The sequence below is a fragment of the Clavelina lepadiformis genome, chromosome 1 (genome assembly GCF_947623445.1).
Source record: "Clavelina lepadiformis chromosome 1, kaClaLepa1.1, whole genome shotgun sequence".
Classification (NCBI taxonomy): Eukaryota; Metazoa; Chordata; class Ascidiacea; order Aplousobranchia; family Clavelinidae; genus Clavelina; species Clavelina lepadiformis.
Genome location: NC_135240.1, coordinates 26,875,365 through 26,895,888, shown reverse-complemented (window position 1 = coordinate 26,895,888; position 20,524 = coordinate 26,875,365). Strand labels below are relative to the sequence as shown.

At 36.4% G+C, this 20,524-nt stretch overlaps 4 protein-coding genes across 5 annotated transcripts; 3 read left to right on the top strand and 1 right to left on the bottom strand.

The window, feature by feature from the left end:
- The first annotated feature begins 439 nt into the window (after window positions 1-439).
- On the top strand, window positions 440-6,267 carry LOC143444183 (uncharacterized). Its single transcript, XM_076943325.1, has 11 exons — window positions 440-717; window positions 1,121-1,159; window positions 1,341-1,367; window positions 1,454-1,480; window positions 3,188-3,205; window positions 3,334-3,880; window positions 3,959-4,206; window positions 4,732-4,865; window positions 5,278-5,404; window positions 5,476-5,586; window positions 5,732-6,267. The coding sequence occupies exons 1-11, from the start codon at window positions 573-575 to the stop codon at window positions 5,989-5,991; spliced, it is 1,683 nt and encodes a 560-aa protein (XP_076799440.1). The 5' UTR covers window positions 440-572; the 3' UTR covers window positions 5,992-6,267.
- Window positions 6,268-6,516: 249 nt separating this feature from the next.
- Window positions 6,517-10,407, top strand: LOC143444184 (cytochrome P450 2U1-like). Its single transcript, XM_076943327.1, has 9 exons — window positions 6,517-7,201; window positions 7,283-7,431; window positions 7,525-7,621; window positions 7,964-8,073; window positions 8,252-8,376; window positions 8,527-8,645; window positions 8,935-9,073; window positions 9,495-9,658; window positions 9,802-10,407. The coding sequence occupies exons 1-9, from the start codon at window positions 6,917-6,919 to the stop codon at window positions 10,117-10,119; spliced, it is 1,506 nt and encodes a 501-aa protein (XP_076799442.1). The 5' UTR covers window positions 6,517-6,916; the 3' UTR covers window positions 10,120-10,407.
- Window positions 10,408-11,952: 1,545 nt separating this feature from the next.
- Window positions 11,953-15,236, bottom strand: LOC143444185 (heparan sulfate glucosamine 3-O-sulfotransferase 2-like). Of its 2 annotated transcripts, XM_076943328.1 has the most exons (6): window positions 15,038-15,236; window positions 14,790-14,867; window positions 14,174-14,274; window positions 13,702-13,871; window positions 13,289-13,463; window positions 11,953-13,199 (listed from the first exon to the last, which is right to left on the bottom strand). In XM_076943328.1, the coding sequence occupies exons 1-6, from the start codon at window positions 15,234-15,236 to the stop codon at window positions 12,591-12,593; spliced, it is 1,332 nt and encodes a 443-aa protein (XP_076799443.1). In that variant the 3' UTR covers window positions 11,953-12,590. The 2 variants fall into 2 exon arrangements, with proteins under 2 accessions (XP_076799443.1, XP_076799444.1); XM_076943329.1 differs by lacking the exon at window positions 14,790-14,867.
- Window positions 15,237-17,787: 2,551 nt separating this feature from the next.
- LOC143444186 (uncharacterized) lies at window positions 17,788-19,514 on the top strand. Its single transcript, XM_076943330.1, has one exon. It carries the CDS (start codon window positions 17,788-17,790, stop codon window positions 19,087-19,089), a length of 1,302 nt encoding a protein of 433 aa, XP_076799445.1. The 3' UTR covers window positions 19,090-19,514.
- The last annotated feature ends 1,010 nt before the right edge of the window (window positions 19,515-20,524 follow it).

Below are 20,524 nucleotides of genomic sequence, written 5' to 3'. Positions count from 1 at the left end.
ATTATCCGTTGGATGAAAAACCTGTTCAGCTTCATTTTATCAACTTGTTTTGAAGAGTATGAACAATATAAAAATATTTATCTCCAAATAAAAATTAAGCATTTGATAAATATGGAAAATATGAATTTGACGCGAAATGGTTCAAGAACTAAAAAATACGTTGCTTAAAATTTAAATAACAGTCGCCAGCGCATTGTACTTTATCACGTAGGAAGTGAGATATTACGAAGTAAATGCAAAGCACAGAGTGCATTTGGACACTTTAAAATACTTTAACTTAAAAAAATGTGTAGTGTTTCTGACATAATCGAAGTTTAGTGGAAGTTATAAATAATGACCATTAAACTTTTCTACCACAGGCACGTTTCATATTTCTTTTTTTTAACCTATATAGATTAAAATAATTAGATTTCAATAAACCGAAATTTTAAGCAGATTTTTAGTTAAACTGGTCAACCACAGTTATTATAAAACTCCTAATAATATAGGATTTAATTTTAGGAGTTGTTCTAAAATAAATCGTAATCAAATAGAATTGCAAAAAGGCGAGCTTCGTCGATTTTGTCGTCACAATGCGTTTAAGACGCAAGACAAAGAGATTTATTCTCCCTGTAATCTTCGTCTCGACTTGCGCCATCTTTTTTCTTCTTCGTCGTTCATCCTTCCACGAAGATGAGGAGATTAGACGTCATCATATCGTGAAGAGGGCTGCAAACGGTGAGTGAAATGTTTTTCAGCTCACGTCTTAACCTGGAACTTCAGACATAGGAAAAGTGGTTGGTTTGCAAAACTCTATGCGAGGAGACGTATACACTCTTAGAATATGCAGCCTATAGTAGGCTACTATTTCAGTGGTCATTTGGTTACCAAAAGATTTTTATCTCGCTTTGATCAGGTTTTGAAAATGTCGAAAAACTTGTTTTCAGAGCTGACGTTTTGTGAGACTGTAGCCTTGGGCGCGATTCTTTATAAGAATAGCTATAACGGTCCTCGCCGACCACAATCCGCTCGGTGAAAAGTAACAGATAACCAATTAAACATAACCTCCAATTTTGTTCATGTTATTTTGTTATCATGTCGTGAAATTTCACCAAATAATAAAATATTTTTATTTCTTAAGAACCGTTGCCTCAAGATCCTCCTGGCGTCCTTCAAGACGGTAAATATTTTATCTTTACTCGTAATTTTTTTAGAAAACTTGTGAAAAGTTACTTTATAAAAGTTTAACTTACTTGTAATGATTTGACCTTTCAGTTACTATCAAATATTTAAATAAAATTTACAATTTAAACTGCAGAAGTGTCCCTTCAAAATACGAATGGTTGCATTTTCTTTTGCAGTTCCATTTGGACCCGCTTTCAATGATGGTATGTATCACTTATGCAAGAAGCTTTAGAAACACAACTTTCAACTTGAAGCTTTGCGCACACAAATTAATGTTGTTGTATTACAGAGAGGATTCCGTTCGACGCCATCCAAGGTAAAACCGCTTGAATTAAATATCTTGAAACTGTAATGTTTTTGGTGGAATTTTTTAATACTAACATTTTAACCACATTAGAAACTCTATCTTTACTTTGCTTGCTTATTCCTATCCGTTGTCTGAGAGACAAGACAAACATTTCTTGTTGTTTGTACTCTTGTTATAAATGAATTCCTTTTGTCGTTAAACTTTTTGGCTTGAAACAACCGAAAGCAAAATAACCAATAATTTTTAACCCAACTAACCCAATAAGTTTCATGAACATAGAAGTTTACAAAGGTACATGTAATGCCCTATTAGCGTAACCGAATGAATGTTTTCTTTTTGAAATTGTGACGGCTGACCTACTTAATATAAATGAAGAAGGTATGAAATGCTTAAGCTTATGCGCTTAGCTATTTTTTATACTTCGTTTCATTTCACGAAAGGTCACGACAGTACCACGCCCGTTTAGATCATAAGACATCACGAAAACCAATCTTGCCGCTTTTCATCAAGCGCATTATGCCGCGTTTTCAGAATGCTGGTACCAGTGATTCTGCATCAAATTTTTCAGTTGTGGTGTTAATTGTATGATGACGTCACACCAGCATACTTTTTACTGAAAGTCGTCGTCATGACCTACGTCATTGCTCTGTTTTCTGGAAATGTTTAATGCCGTAATTATGGTAGTTAGTTTGATCATCGTAGAACTGCAGAGGACTTGCACTGTTTATCTTATGATATTCGGACTTAATTTACCTGCCGAATTAATGATCTGACTCCGTGGTTGCGTGCGGTTAGAATTCTCTAACCTAACGTTTACTAACCGAAAGCTCTTACGATTAACAGATACAGTTTATCAGAAACAATCCTTTATTGTAGGAACTGTACAGGTTCCGATTATTACACAATCACAAACTTAACATTCACCATTTACATTAACATTACGTTCGTACGATTCTACATCTTTGTCTGAGCGGTTACTCGCGTATCAGCTCGAGTTTATAAAGCGGAGCGATGTGAGCGGAAATATTCAACACAATATACACAAACATTTCAGAATACGCGAACGATAAAATAAAGCGTTGGGCAATGGGGATTATTTACAGTTAAAACTCGGATGTTATGAAATCACCTGGTAACGTACTAAACGGCGCTTTCACATAACGTTATTTAGAGAAAGTTTCCAAATATTAAGCGACAATTGCAGTTTCATCAACAAACAACATTTCAATAAACAACTGGCGAATACTTTCCCACGAATGATATATTGGTATTGAAAGTGGCTCCCAGGCCACTACAGAACAATGTAACAACTGGCTTGATGTCAATGATAAGCCATTGCCATTGTTCACATGACATCATCCTAACTTTCGGGGATTTGGCCCCAATGTTAAGTATGTTATTACGTTACTTCCTGGTTTGTTTTGTAAGCTTGATTAACAGTTTTCTTCTGTTAGGTAAAAATTGGTGTCATTGCATGTGTGGTGTGTATAGCTTGCACTTTGTATGACGTACTATGACGTCATCTCCTCATATCCAAGATGGGTATACTCTCTGGTATGACTCAAATATTCAGTATACTGTTTAAAACTTTTGTTGTGTTGGTAGAATCATAAAAAGTTAAACAGATTTAATCTCACAGAAACATCATTTATTAAAGTGGTGCCAAAGTTTTGCAAATTTTTATCTAATATTTCTTTTTTGTCTTTTCCATCATAGGGGAAGAATTGTTGCCAGGTAAAATTATGATTTGAGAACTTTTACATTTTTATTGACCTTGCTTGTTTGAGCAAAATGAAGTAAATTCTATTATGAAATTACCTGGAACACTTGAGTTTATTTTAACCCAAAAATGCAATCACCAGGGAACCTGATCTGTGAACCACCGCCCCCCACCCGGAAGCCAAGACCTCCCAAACCAACCGCCATTATCATCCCCGCCGTCGTCGCCGAACACACTGAAGACAAAAATGTCATCATCAACGTGGTCGACGAAAACGGGAACATGATTGACACGATTGACAGAGACGGCAACTCCGTCACAGTCCAGCCCAAACCAACCGAGTCACCCGGCGAGGAACCGGTCAATGAGGTCGTTGACCGCGAGGGAAACGTCATCAGCGTGGTGGAGGAAATGCTGGTCAACGTCATCGATGACAAGGGCCGAGTGACCAGTGTCACTGACAGTGAGGGTGAGCCGATGGACATGACCGACACTTTAAGAGTCGAAATTCAACGGCCCGTCAAACCCGTTAGGCCTGGGAAACCAAAAGAACCTCCTGTAGTTAGCCAAAATATTGGGTGTTGCCCGGCCGGGGACAGAAACGGGGCCCCGTACAGACAGGGCGAATCTTGTTGCAAAAACATCATCTATAACGCTACTAGAGATTTTTGTTGCTTGGCTAAATCAAGGTAAAATGTTCCCATGTCAAGTCAATTGCGCACTTGCTTAATACTTGGTCATTTATTTCTCCAACTTAAATTTTACAGAGTTCTCGAGATAAATGAAGAAAACGAGCGCTTCTGTTATCCTCCGAGCCGGGTACCGTTTTGTCGTGTAAGAGATTTGCATCTGGATCAGAGACCTCCACTCAAAGCTCAATGCAGGAACACAGCGGGAAAAAGCAAACATCCTAACCAATGCACATTCCTGTGTCCGCCAGGGACTCAAATAAAAGGAGACAAAAAAGTGAAATGCAACGCTGTTGGAAATTGGGACGACTCAGACCCAGAATGCTGTGCGTTTTATTATTATTGGCAGCATAACTTTATTCATTTAATGTTACAGTAGAACCCATATCTTTTAATTTGAACCAAATATTTTTATTGGTTTTTTGAAAGCTGTCTTGTTTTCGAGAAAAAGCCCACACTAAAAAGATTTAATTTTAGAAGATTTTACATTCCCACAAAAATGAACGTAAACTCCAATTAGTTTGCTTGTACCTTGTTTGGCGGGTTCAAAGCTTTTCATCTTTAGCCTTTAGTACAATTTTTCAAAACACTTAGCTAAAAACTGGTTTGTTTGGAAAAACGGGATTATTATTATGATGAGCACATGTGTCAATGGCTGGAAAACTTGTGACATTTAATTAAACGGCGGGATTATCATGGCTAACATTTTCGCAGTCAGTTGCTTTCTGCAAATTTCTTAAAGCGCTGATTTTGACAAGCTGAGTGAACACAACTCGGTGATTAATTTACAATAATGACTTGTTTTTTCCTCATTCTGTACATTTTAAAGCAATTAATGAAACATATTTCAGGCGAAGGTTGTCCGTCCTCCTACGCTCAGGATATTTGGTTCATTGTTGACATCGATCAATCAATTGGAGTTGGAAATCTTTCAAACATTCGAAGTTTTGTCAAGTTATTGGTCAGTTACTTCCCCGTGTCATCAGTAAGTGCTGAATTTTTTTATAATTACAAGCAACATCTTGGTTCGCTAGGTCGTGTCCTTTCTGAATCAAACTTAGATTTCTGAAATTTTAGGTGTAGTTTGAGATTTTATTCTTGCGTATCCTTAATCTAGATAATTGGTTAACTTTAGAAGCGATTTCATGTGTTTAATTTGTATATATGTATGTGTTTATACGAATGTAACTTATGCGATTAACACGATTATTCTTTAAAGGTTTAAGCGAGTTTTGGCATTAATGAATTGTGTACATCGTATGTAACGACACGTAGGAAATTTTTTAACGCCTAAACACCTTTTCTATTTTGGTTTCATCCTAATTAGACTAAAAACATTTAGTTTGTTTATGGTAAAAACGGAAGACGTTAACGCTAAATTCTGTTAAACTTTTCAGGATCGAGTTCAAGTCGCCCTCACAGCTTACAACAGCAAGTTGTTCACCAATGAAGGGACCTGGTACTTGGACACGTACGACAACCATGAAGCCCTGGAGAGAGCCATAAACATGATGCCCATGCGAGGTTGTCTAAATGCACGTTTAACTGGGTCGTTCAGTTGCTAAAATGCAAAATATTAAACGATCGATTTTCAGGTTATGGAAGAAAAACCGGAGAAGCGTTGGCTTGGGTTGGTGAAAATGCTTTCGAGGGGCGACTTGGTGACAGAGTTGACGTCCCTAATACCATTGTACTTATAACTACTGGTAATATTACTGGAATAATTTGGTTTGAAAAAACTGAACAAGCTTGAATGTCATAAACGTTTCGTTTCAAACTGTTGAAAATAATTTAGCAATTGATTAAATTATTATTGTCAAAACCCAAAACCCAAAATTTGTCACACACTAGGTTCTCCGGATGACTTTACTGTGGAAGAAGCTTCAGAGGTTATCCGGGGTCACGGTCGCTTTATAGTCATTGCTGCGGGACCGGATGCTACGTCATCAGAATTAGCTAACATCGCCACTCTTCCTCATGAGGTCAACTACCTCCGGGCGGATTACTTCGAGGAGCTTGTGGATCGAGATAAGAAGTTTTTGTACGAAAGGATGTGTGAGGAGACTTGTCTCGGCTATATCCCAAGAAATGTTCGAAAGAGGTACGGTTAGGTCATCCGTCACTCACCCATCAATCATCTGTTACTCGTCCGTCACCCACCCATCAATCATCCATCAGTCGTCAATCTTTGAAAGGTTTTCCTAAATTTCATTTTAATGTTCATTGTGTTTTTCGCTGATTGGTGGAAAAGCAAAAAAACAAAACTTTGAATGTCTTGTCTTGTATGTTTTGTCCTACAGTATATTGCTGTGTTGAAGCGCAGTGCTGAATTGGTGACCTACATACTATTGTTTCTCGTGTAATAAGAAAAGCCGAATCCTTTATAATTTGATTGTTGTTATTTTGTAAAGGACAAAATGTAGTTTCCGGCGCATTCAAATGGTTATCTATAGCAATAACATTATTAGTATCAAGTATTTAACCTGGTGATTACATAAACCGAACTACAAAGGAAATTACGTTGCTTTGCGTGTAAATATCGACCCGGGTAATTTCCGCAAACGACTTACGCTTCGAACAAAACGCGCTCGGTTTTAACGACAGCTAAAAATGATCTTCAATAGATGACATTATCACGTGATCCAATGCTTCTAAATGTTAGTGATGACACCGTGTTGTATTGAAGCGAAAAGAGTGATCTTGATCTTGTACAGTAGAATGGTATGACAAGATCAAGAAATACGTGCACAGGCAATCAATGAACTGGAAAAACCTCCAAAGCCCCGAGGGATTTAAACGTGCAATGTGTTAAATGTCGTGGACAATGATGCTGAATGAATACAGTCATCAAACCTAGAACCCGTCAAAAAACGTCACGCCTCGTTGGTTATAGATTTTATGGTGCAAAAGGTTATTTGTTGTTTCGGGTGGTAGGGTGACAAGGCGAACTTAGCTCGGTAGACAATCAGAACATTTTAAAATAGTGATAAGAATTGGAAAAGGAAGAGAAGTTTTTTAGCAGCAAAATCTGTGAAAATGGATTTATTCAGATACCGTTGGGTCACCTTGTTGGATTATGCGTTTTCAACTGTGGGCTTAGTGACCTGTTTAATTTGTCTTATGACCTGGTTATGGTATAGAAAGCCACCAAATTACCCACCAGGCCCCAGAGGGTTTCCGATATTAGGGGTTCTACCATATCTGAGTCAGTATCCTGAACGTGATTTTGCAAAATGGAAGAAGATATACGGTCCTTTGATTTCTCTGCCAATGGGTTGGCAAAAGTGGATTGTTATTCATGATTATGACCTCATAATAGAGGTATTTTTGAATGTTTTAAATCTACCGCCAGAAACAGTCTGCTTGGTAGTCGAAGTATGTAACGCAGTGAAACATTTTCAGACCTTGGTGAAGTATAGTGAACAGTTCCACGGGAGGCCCCATCTACTATTTTACGACATCGCCAGAGGAAAAAGTGGCGGTATCGTCTTTAACATCGGCGGTCCAAAGTGGAAACGTCAGCGACAGTTTGGTTCTGCTGCCATGAAAAGGTACAATCTGCTGCATGGTAGGCCTACGCTTTGCTGATAGCTTGTTTCAATTGTCAATCAATTCACTTTAATTGTTGGAAATGTTTTGTAAAGTTTTAGTAAACAGAAAATAGAAACAAGAATTATTGAAGAACTGAGATATTTTTCACAAGAAATTCAGAATCAAAAGGGAAAGCCTTTTAATATCCAGGTAAGGTTATCGCTGCTTTAACAGTAGCCTATGCTATATATTGCAATAGCTCAGAAAATTGAGTAAAGGTGTTATTGGTGACCAAAATTTCTAGCCTTATAATGAGATACAATTGTGGTTAAGGAGTCCACGCAAAAAAGTCAAGATTCTGTGGCATTAAAATTACTTGTACATTCTCCACGTTGGTTATACGTGACAATTAATAAGTGCAAATCAGACAATCAGGGCTTATAACGTTGAGTGCTGGTCAAGGTCCCACAAATAGTCTCCATTCCTAAGCAGCTGCTTTGCTCGCGTTGAACCTCAGCGGAGAATCGAAGTGAAAAACATTATTTATTTCAGCAATTTCTGACAACTTCCGCAGCCAACATCCTTTGTAGCGTCGTTTTTGGAAGGAGATTTGATTATGACGACGAAAAATTCAGAGAGATTGTTAAAAATCTGGGAGACCAGTAAGTTTTTTTTAAAACAAAACTTACAATGCCAAAAATTGCATAATATATTTTCTGAGTCTGACAGCATAATTATTTAGTTATGTTAGATGACAAATTGCGTAATTTGCTCACGAATATGACTGAAGGATTCACACATTACTGCATTGTTTATGTCAACATTATTTGTTATTCAAAGATTTAAATTGGCGAGCCATTGGATGACCATGGTGCTGACCTTTGTTCCGACCTTATGTTACGCTCCATTTCCTCCGTTTTCAACTCACGTCGAGTCGTCAAGGAAACAATTGAGCGCAATAAACGGTGAGAAAACGCTTTAACGTAAGTTGCTAACTTTATACGCATGTATACTGCATGTTACATGCACGCTGTAAGTCTGTAGTATGCTGGGTACGAGAGCTGTATAATGTACACATAATGAGTTTTCATGTTTTGTGTTCTTTGTTTTATAAGAACATATTCGACAAATCATCGAGGAACATCGATCAAGCTTTGACCAGAACGATATCAGAGACGTGGTGGACCAATATCTGGTAAAAGAACTTGAAGAAATTGAACCAAATATCCCGAAGGTTATAACCTAAACTTTAGGTTAGGTTCACTTTAATCGTTTAGGTCCTAAACGATTAAAGTATAATTTAAAGTAGCCTATATAGAAGATTCAGGCGTAAGGACGTCCATAATAATTTCATCAAAGGTACAAAGCCATTACGAGATAGGGTAAGATCAAAACATTGTTTAATTAAGAATGGAAAATATACTAGAGCTTATTGCTTTGGTGGAATTATTCAGATAATTTTTCACTTTTTAATTCATAAACGCGTCTCCAGACTCCTCATATAGTTGAATAGTTTGTTTCAGGATGACGTTGGTCTATTTCTTGATTTTTTCATTGCTGGGACCGAAACCACAGCATCGTCCATGAGATGGGCTCTACTTTGCCTTGCCATCAAACAAGACGCCCAACGAAAGTGCCAGGAAGAGATTGATAAAGTTCTGGGTAAACGGCTTGTGCCTGAAGCTTTTAAAATTATTTGAAACATCTAATCCTGTAACGCCTGGTTTTCGTTACGTTCTGTTTGTGACGCTTTTTTTCAATCTTTAAAAACTGTTATATTCTCTTATGGCCGGGATAATAGCACTTCTAACACCTTAGCGGTCCCACACCATGTCCGCCGTTTGGTAATAAATTGTGACCGAGCCAGAATATCGGTATTATTTTCCCACCTGGCTTCTTGCGGTTCTTGGCAACCATGACTTGTTTTTCAAGTCTGCCGAGGCATGCTGGCGAATGATCCTTACTACTGTAGTGTTGCATTTTAGAAACAGGGCTAGCTTATACTGAATTTTCTGCAATAATGACTATACAGTATCTTAAAATTCAAACATAAGATTAAAGTTGAGCGTGTTTGTTCCTCTAGGAAGAGACGGTGTGCCCAGTATGACCCATCGAAGCAATCTTCCTTACATATGCGCCACATTGCAGGAAATTCTACGGTTCAAGGCTGTGACGCCACTGGCGCTGCCACGTAGAGTGACGCAAGATGTAGAAATCAGAGGTTATCATATTCCGAAAGATACCAAGGTAGGACAAGCATGTGTTAGTAGTTGTAAGCAAATATTCATGTTAGTTACAATGGTTTTTAAAATGAGATAACTAGGATAAGGTCTACTATTAGAATTTCAGTTTATATTACCTTTAACCTATTTTGTTTGACGTTATGCTAGGTGTTCATTAACTTGTGGCAACTGCATTATGACGAAGCAATCTGGAAGGACCCGTGGGAATTTAAACCAGAGCGCCACTTGGACGACGATGGCTGTTTTCGTCACTCGAAACACGTGATGCCGTTTTCTGTTGGCGCGAGGGCATGCTTGGGCGAGCAGATGGCCCGGATGGAAATGTTTCTTACTTTGGTTGTCATAATGCAGAAATTTCTTGTCCGCCTTAATCCGGCAGATCCTGACCCGCCCACGTTTGACAGTGGCACGAATGGCACAATTTACATCCCCAAAGCATTTGATCTAGTGATGGACACTCGTTAAGTACACTAACTTTTGCCTGGCTCTTCTGCTTTCGTATGGAACATTTCAGGGATCCCTAGCTGCTGATCCTACATGGTACGGCGATAACAGCGCAAAATAGAATCTCAGCTTCTCACTTTCTGCGTTGTTTACAATTTAGAAAACCAACACGTACGTACTCGTTTGTTTTTGTCGGTTGGCATTTGGTCTCAATCAAGGCCGAGTTGACGTGTTTATTCAACCCTTGCTTTATACTTTACTCAATGAAAGAAGTTATCTAAATTACGCAGTGAGCCACGCATGTATAAACACCTGGAATACACCTCGTACAGACACCTGAGTAAGCACACCCAATATCCCAGGATACAATGCCATGAATCTCTTTGCCTCATTGGACCGGTTGCCCTGAAAATAATTTTGCGATTTTGTAATCTTTAAATTATAATCAAAGCTCATTATATTCAGCTTCTAACGTCGAATATAACTTATAGAAACAGTAACTAAGCTCTGTGTTTATGAATCTGGCAAGAATTATTATTCAGCCTTCTCCAGGGTAACCCAGACACATCATCCTCGGATAGACGGCGCCTCCGCAGGCTACATTGCAATCAGCATTGCTTTCAATCGGCACCGACGTGCCGTAAGGTGTATCAAGGTAGCCCCCTGCACAAAGTTTGAATTGATAATGGTACAAAACAACTAATACTTTAACATTTTTGTGCAATAATTCTTTAAAAGTTTGTCCAGAGCGACGATAAAACTTTAGTTTGCTTTTCAAGAGTCGCTTTGTCTATAACTTATAATTCTGACGTATTAAAAAGTTTTTACAGTATATAGTTTATTGTGATATTAAAGTTCTGAGATACAGCAAGTTACTGAAAGCTGCTGAAGTGGGATAATTGCAACTTAAGTAAAACTTGCGAACAGTTTGCTAACTTGGCTCTGGTATACTTGCAGGCAATCAGCCACCTATTGCGATGTTTCCCCATTCATAGACATCACAAATAGAGGCAATAGCCGGCGCTTGATTTGTATCACTTTGAACGGGAAGTGTTGCAAATTGCACAAATTTGCGTTTGTAGAACAGCTGTCCTGCAACGACAAGAATAAACGCTTAGACGTATAAAACATGGAGACAAAACGAAAAAAAATCGGCTAAACATGGGCATCAAAGGCATGTTAATATTCTTGTAAATATAATTTGCATCGTTTGCCGGATTTGTTTTGAAGACTAGTCCAATCAAGCACAAGGATTGCTATTGTGAACAGAAATAACATTTACAGTTTAGCCGCTAAGTTGTTCCGGTAAACCCGTATGTTGCTTTTTAAGTTGTTTTGCAGTGAGCAGCGGACGACGCGTAGGCTACTTAACAGAAGGAAGACACAACCGCACATTTGATGACCTTTTCCACAGAGATTGACTAGATATAGTAGAACCTGACCAGAACTTAGTTTAGTTCCTCCAGTTACTCTGTCGTCGTAACAACTCGCAAGAGTTAAAAATTTCGTGTTGCAAAAATTGTTAGCTATTGGACTTAGCAGTCATGACGCTAGTGATGTGTGTTTTAGACCATTTTGTAGGCTACAGCTGATGGTATGTTGTGCGCTGAAATTTGTTTGCCTTGCCACTTCCTAAGCAAGCAAAAGTACATGGTTCAATAATTGTTGAAGGTTTAAGTAACGGAAGTTCTCACCACAGCATATAGTTGGATTCACCGCAAACACTGTGTGAATTTTAACACCTGCAGGATTTAATTGCGCATAAACTGTTGACTTTTCTAAGTGTGAAACATTAACGCACAAACAAAAATTGCTGACGTGATAAGCAAGAGCTTTTTCAGATTCTTTTCTGTATCTTATTAATTGTCAAGTTTTATTCGTGTCTAAAGGAGTAAAACCTTTTATGTACATTCACGATTCACATTTTCAGAATTGCTTACCAAAAATAAGTTATAAACATTGCTAAACAATTTTAAGCAAAACATTGAAAACGCTACAGTAATTTACAGCATACGTGAGTCATCGCTAAAACTGCATAGGTTATTGGGGCAGGACTGAAATACTTGATACAACTTTACAACATCGGGAACTACTTTTCTTCTTGTATAAAGCTACTGTTATAACCTAGGAAAGCAACACTATGATGTGAGCAAAAACTTTGATCAGATTATTACATACTGTTTATGTGCATTGTAAACCATATAGATCTATCCATACAGATTGAGTAAACTACAGTGTAGAAAACATTACGATTTTTGTTACTATACGAAAATAGTTATAGGTTTAAATATAGCAAAAAAAACTAAAACAGGAAAATTTACACACATGTCATACTTCTTACTCAAGTATGAGTTAAAATGAGCAACAGCTGCCCAAGTGATATTTTTCGAGAACGGTTGTAATAGAGACTGCTGCTTAGGTGAACCGGTGAGCGGTAATTTACAAAATCGACGAAGGCTACTTGTACTTGTCAACCGACCAATTCAGTAAAATTACAACCATTTGTATGTTTGACCCATCTCGCGATAAAAAGCTTCGTTGTAAGGTTTATAAAACTGCTTTAATCTTTCTAAAGTTTCTGGTGATGCGTGTTTTGCTCCATTTCGTGTTCGTCCTTTGCTTTTGCCCAGACATTTTAACGAAGTTTTTAATTCGTCTTCAGTTTCCACGTACGATTCATTCAAATGTTTCTCGGTAAATTTTCTGAAACAGTAGAAACCCGTGTCTGGGTTTTTCACAGAATCTTCTTTCCATAGAAGCTTAGGAATCCCGAGAAAATCTTGAATATTTTCTATAACGGCTCCAGTATCTTCTCTAAAATTCTCTCCATCAATAACTAGTAAATTTGATTCGTTGTAAAGCTTTTTCCATCTTTGAATGTGGTATATGTACAGACCAGTGCTTATCAAGGTTGCCGCGAGATCTGTGCTACGGAGTTTGATGAGCATATTTTGTGTTTTTAGGTCATCTTGGTAACTTGTGAGGTTATTCTGGCTTTTTTGCAACAGTAGTCGCACTTTCGGCAAGTACTCGTTGACATAGTCTTCAAATGTGTTATACTTTGCAATCAGTTGATCGTTGTAAAGATCAAGCCGCACTCTCTACATAAAACATATACGTACAATGATGTAAGATTTCGCTTTGCAATGGACAACGTTGTAAACTGCATTAGTGCTTATGTGACACCCACCTCGTGAGTATAATCAGAGAAAGATCTTTTTGTCGGGTCGCAGACGATTAACAGTAACTTTGCCTCAGGTACCATGTTCTTGATGGCTGAAGGTATATCGAGATCGGAGTGAACGAAGTAAATTGGTGTCTTTTCCATTCCCAGTTCCATGCTGTTGGTTGGTGGAAAAAAGGCTCTGAGAATAAAAAAGAAAATTTCTTCAACATTTAGAACTCCAGTTTTGTTGCTTTTCTTAACAATTTATTTTTTAACAAGTGGTGCTTTACTGTGTTAGTTGTAGTTGCAACGTTAGATTGCTGTTTCAAAGATAGTGTTTTAAAACGTTTGTTGAGTAGAAAGAGTTCATTACACATCTCATATTGAATACAAAACCATAAAAATATGGACGTAAGTGCTTGAAAAACGTGTTTAACCTGTAAGCATCTGGTCCTCCTTTAGTTCTGCTGCTCCCAAAGAAAAAGGTTTCAGTCTGAACTTGCCACGGGACTTTGATTAATGGGTGATGGTTTGCAAGAAAGCTTATAACGCCACCTGTTCCACATTTTTTTACACCGATCCCAATTACTTTGGGAAGTTGTTTCACCTGAGATTTACAGAGTTGACTGTAAAAATGTTACAAACTCTTCAGAAAACTTTGCAGATAGCTTTGTGATGTTGGTTAAGCTTATTAACTTTATACAACGCTTACTGTAGTTTGAACGCACTGTGCCTTTACCTGTGACTACATCATACTAACATTTGACTTTGGGTTGATGTTAATTTCAATGCTAATGTTAGTATTCTTAACTTCAATGTTAATTGTAAAGTTAACAATGTTAGAAATATTCTTTGTTTGTGTTGAATACTTTCATATCATATTAATTTGTGAAATACTTTTGTACTTACTCCGGGATTGTTTTGTTTGAACTCTGCAATTTCTTTAATCGTTGTTTCTCTTTCCTTTAACTTGTTTTTAAGGCTTTTGATTGTGCTGGAATCAGTTGGTCCTGCAAAAGTATGTAACTCATACACATTGTTAATACTTTACTGTGTTAACACTTGTCTTTACAATATTTCCACCAAAATCTAATCTCAAAGACACACTATTATCTATTATGGCTGGGAATTTAACCGATTTTCTTTAGCCGTCAGCTGGTTGTTAATTGCAGGCAAAACTATTATTTAGTCTTGAAAGGTGTTATAAAACATGGTGTATTAGCAACATATGTCATGCTATAGACTCCGAAGTTTACTAGAGAAACAAACTAGTCAAGCATTAAAATAATTAATAAAGCAACACATTTCTGCTAGTCAAAGAACTACCAAAGATTTTGCCCAAATTCTCTTCTACTTGTACGCTTCCGGCTAATGGCTAACAAAATGTTTAATCTCTGAGAACCTTTAGCTGTTAGCGGCTATTAGCCGGATACATTTTTCCAGCCTTTTTATCTATATCCATGAAACAGAAAAAATGTGCTGCTTGTGCCTAAACCTTATCAGTAATTTTAATAACTGCCAAAACCTGTGTGAATCAGAATCTTTGTTTCTCTTTGCTTTAGTTGGTTTTCAAGGCTTTTGTTTGCACTGAAATAAGTCGGTTCTGCAAAATGTATTAAACTCATACACATTACTGTAAATACAGTAATACTTTACAGTACATATAGGCTATTATCCCATCAAAAGCTAATTTCAAGGCTTAACAAATTTTTATCAGTAATAGGCTACAGTAAACATTCCTTATCGGTAAGTTAGTTTTATAATTGCAAGAACCTGTATTGGAGATAACTTCATGGTGGTTTCTTATTCTCTTTAATAAAATTACGGACAGGCTGATGGACAATACGCTTACAATGAAAATAATTTTCACATATACATGTTCTCGAAACATTGCTCCTTTAAATGAAACTCTTTCTGAAACGGTCAAGCCTGCGATCGCAAACAGGTGTACGATATGCAAATATGCACACATTACAAAATTTATGGTTCCTTAGCCTGTAAATGATTGACTTTTTGTAAGGCTACGGTTGATCCAATGTTTTGCCTATCTTTTTCCCCATACTCGTCTCTCTCTGCTGTCTCTGTTTGTAAAACTGGCTGTAAAAATAAAGTGGTTGTAAAACAGAAAGTAACGGTTACCAAATTCACAGAGTTGGTGGCAAACATTTTACATATTTACTTTTCCACTAGTACGAAAACAGCCATAGACAAGATTAATCGCATGTAAACTGTGGTATGTGTTTATGAGATTCTTCATCACTTTCGATTCATTTTATTGATTGCTGTTTTACAGACACATTACAAAGTTAGTTATATGCGTTAAGAAAAGAAATTATTAGTGCAATTCACATTTATGATATGAATTTAAACGGGAGCATTTTTAGTTAAAAGTTTCTTATTGTACCCACTTAAAACTAGGAGCTGATTTCAGGTACAGGATTACTTTCCATCTATCATACCGTTTATATTATATAGTACGTCAATATTGTATTATGATAATTATAGATTCATACATTATACTAATATACAAAAAAAGAATGTGTTTTCTGAATATGGAATTTAGCGTAGATCCAATTAACAATTACCTGAAACAGAGTATATCTTTCAATCCATCTAACATTTTTGGTACATAAAATGGATTTTTCAACAAACTCTTGAAAAAAATTGAAAGCATACTTTCCAAAGTTAAACGCACAATATTTTTAAGTAGAAAGCAATCATTTAAGCATTTACTCTCATGAATTTTAATATATATTCTACAACATGCAAAAACGATTAGTAAAAAGTATGGAAAACTCTAAAGCTTAAATCGTGGAGAACCAAGTGGGAAACTGAAAATATTTTAAAAGCATTAAAGATAAATCAAAGATTTCGAAAAAACAATGATCGAACCTATTTAACGATAACCTATTGCTAAAATCCAAAGAAGTAAATATTGTAACAAAAATAGCGCATTCAATCAGATTTGTTTATGATTTGTAGATGAAGTTTACCCAAATAAAATGCAGCATGAACCCGTCATCTTTACTTCGAAAAGTAATAAATTGAATGGAATTCAGCAGCATACTCACCATCACAATCACCTCGATATAATCATTGTCATACTTAAAATGGGACAGGCCCTGAATGCTCATTAAATAAAGAGCAACCTGTAACACACATGGACAATAAAAGTTTCTTGAAAGCGTGAAGTATAGAATAGAATCCACATTTTTCTTTAATAAGAATACATTGAAGTAGTTAATTACATTTACTTGTCGTTTATCGGAGTTGTTTTATTTCTTAACTTACTTGAGCAGAAGCTGATTACTCAATAAAGCAAAAGTAAAGTAATAGTGAATGTTCACTCGTTTATCACAAACTTTCGGGTGGTCGTTACTGCCAGTCTATCTTACAAGCGGTTGCTTTGTAATAAAGATTCCTTTGCTTCTTTCTGGGTACTCAAATTCATTGCTATCGTGAAGTAAGCTTAAAAATATTTCTTTGTTGCTGACATCGTCGAGGAAATTACAACAAAATTGAACTTTAACTTTTAACTATAATTTAAAGTTGAAAGTAATAATATCACTTACCAAAAAATTTCGTTGAAATGCAACAAAGAAACAATCTTCGACCTATTTGCCTACAACATCAGAACTTAGTTTACTGCAAAGTTATTTTAAATTTCTCACTGCTAGTGTTGTGTGAATTTCAGTGAAAGCCCAGAATTCAATGCTGGCTACAGATTTATTTGATTCGAGGAAACAAATTTGTCAAGTTTAACCTTTTTGGGCTAGGCTAGGCATTGCACTTCTGTAAACAGAAAAATGCAGCTAATAGGCAATAAATAATGTAGCTATTAAATACTAAAATGTACTGTACATACTTCTACCTCACATTACTGTGTGCGTAATGCATACATTAACACTGAATTGTCTCAAAAATGTTTTTTATTTTTTGAGCCAGAGTTTAGGAATTGAATAAATACGTCAGTTACATTTTTAATATTATATAGTTGTTATAATATTCTAATTTCTAACGCTGTAATAATTGTTTTGATGTTAGTTGATGCAGCTGCTTAAGTGACTTGTCATCATAATAACTTACACACCTTCAGTTTTTTTACAGGTGAAAATTTCTGTGATCCGTGTTATTGTTGTAATTAGTTATTGTTATTAGTATAAACATTTACATTATACTGTGTTTCATTTTTACCTTATGACAAACTTATTTTTTTCAGCTAGCAGTTTTATAGTGCGTTGTTATACATCACCATGGAGTCTAATTATCCAGGCGGCAATGTTCCCTCTAAGCTGCGCGCGAGCGCAAATGCGCACTGCTGACACGGTCTCCGCGCACAGAAAATCTGTGCTGCGCACAAGAAAAAATTCCATCCTGAATTGAAAATAAAATAAACGCATAATTATGGCCACAGTGCGCACGTGGCTCGTCAGACGTTGCTCACAGTGGTCCAAGGGACCGCTCAGGGAGTTAGTGTGTTTGCTCAGACTCGTGAAAAATTAGAGGGAACATTGCCAGGCGGTATGCAAGTTGACGATGTTTTGAAAGCAATCAGTGATCTGATTTTACAAGAATTAAAATCAATGAAGCAAGATATGAAGATGGAATTTTCAAAAATGCAAGAAAACATGGAAAACATGTATTTAAAGTTTTTTGCAGAAACAACGAAAGCTGAAACCATGAACAATGACATGCAAGTTGAGAAAACATTGCAACCATTAAATGTACAGTCTGATACCGGCATTTGTATTCAAGAAGTTCATTCAGAAAAAACATCAGTATTTCCTCATCTTGAAGAAGACTGTTTATCACTCCAGGATTGGGAGGTTTCACAATTTGAGCCTGGATACACAATTTCTCCCGCGATAAATAACGTTGTTTCTCAATCAGAGAATAAAGGAAATGTCACACACAAGAATGAGATTGTTGATTCTGAAAACATAAATGAAAGGATACCTCATGTAGATTGCAAAGTTTCACCTATTTTGCAGACTGAGACTGATGGCACAATTACTTCCTTGTCATATAATATTGTCCTTCAGTCGGAGAATGAAGCAAATGCCACACTTGAAGATGAAATTGTTGATTCTGAAAACTTAACTGAAAGAAACTCACATGTTGAATATAACATATCAGCTAAGGAATTTCCTGATAAAAACACAACAAATAATGAAAGGAATAAGGTTAATTGTTCTTCAATAATTGTTAAAAACGACAAAAGAAAGCATTTCTGTTGCACTGTTTGTGCTAAATCTTTTACAAAAAAATCAAACATGAAAAGACATTTAAAGACTCACACTGGTACACGATTATATCAGTGTGAGGTTTGTTGCAAATCATTTTCACTAAGTAGCAATTTGCAACGTCATATGAAAGTTCACAGTGGTGAGCGTCCTTATAAATGCAAGGTTTGTTGCAAATCATTTTCAGACAGCAGCGATTTAAAGCGTCATATGAAAGTCCACACTGGAGAGCGCCCTTATGAATGCGAGATTTGTTTCAAATCATTTTCGCAAAGTAGCCATTTGCAGCTTCATATGAAAGTCGACAATGGAGAGCGCCCTTATCAATGCAAAGTTTGTTGCAAATCATTTTTGCAGAGTAACACTTTGCGCAATCATTTGAAAATCCATACTGGAGAGCGCCCGTATCAATGCAAGGTTTGTTTCAAATCATTTTCACAGAGTGGCATTATCAATGCTCATATGAGAACCCACACTGGAGAGCGCCCTCACCATTGCGATATTTGTTTCAAGTCATTTTCACGAACCACCCATTTGCAAACTCATATGAAAGTCCACACTAGGGAGCGCACTTGTCATTGAAATTTTTGGTTTAGGTGTTAATCAAATCAATAAATGTAGATGAGGCAATCTTGAAATTTATCTTTTATGAACTTCTTGATAGTTTTGATATTTGTTCATATTCAAATCTACAGTAATGTTAACATTAATAAATCTAGCACGTAAAGCTGCGTGGTGATCTGTTATTTATGCCAAGGATTGTTAAGTTTTGCACCTTAAGATCTTGTATTATTTTAAATATTTGCAAAAGTTACGGTACTCAGTATGATTTATGTTTTAAGATATTGGTGTTCATATTGTTTTGATTTCTGCTGTTTGCTATGTCTTTGGATTCATGTATGTATGTAATGATTTCTGTATTCGCATCATATGCATTTTCCTGGTGTTCACTTTCATTTTCCTTTTCTTAGCAACTAAGACATAAGAATAAACGACACCATGTTCAACTATGGAGTGTCAGCCAGGTGGTAGACTGGATGACGTTGTATTAAGCAGTCAGTGATCTTATTTCACAAGAATTAAAATCTACACAATAAGGTATAAAGATGGAATTGGTAAACAAGGAAAACTGAAACTATAAATAATTCATTGACAATGAAAGAAACATAGTCGTGTGATGTAGTTTATTTGGAGAAGGCATCTTGTTTCCTCATCTTGAAGCTTAGGCTATTATTTCATGAGATTCTAAAAAAATAACATATCTCTAACTCTTGCAATAGAACGTTAAAGTGAAGACTGCAATTTTCGGCCATAAAAGTCTAATTTCACCTGCAATTTGGGCTAACCTAAACTTGCAACCTGTAAGTTTTTAACGCGCTATTGGCTAGGGTAATCCCCACACTGAAAACCAACACCGGCAATGCTGACTTCTCATTGGCCATCACTCATCAACACACTTTATTTTAACCATTATGTAAGACGTCTAATGAAATCATGGATATCACAAAATATCAGCATATGCGGATCCTTAAGTAACAGTGCTTCTGTGCACATCTTGTAGATTTATAGAATTTAAACTTAATTGCATAACATAAACTAGATGCGGGTTTCCTTGACGAAGTTTCATGTCTACTTTACACAGTGATTTTCAGGATTCTCCCAACTTGATGTTTACATGTCTTATCATAGAAATCTAACAGCAATTGTTCTTGTATGGTGTTGTCATATAGTTTTACCTTTAAGTAACCTTAACTTCATCAGGTGTTGTATGGATGCATGCAGCAGAAAAATCTTAGGCTTTGTCGTAGTTACTAATTGAGAGCTTTTTGGTTGTTTATGGTTTATATAAAAAGTCTAACAAACTACTAATTACTGGCTTTGCAATAGTGACATTGTATGAACAATTTTTAGGAATTTGTTTTTCTCATTTTTTGATTTTGTGAAGTATAAACGACGTCATATGCAACTATGGATTCTCAACCAAGTCTTGTACAGCTTGACATTGTTTTAAAAACAA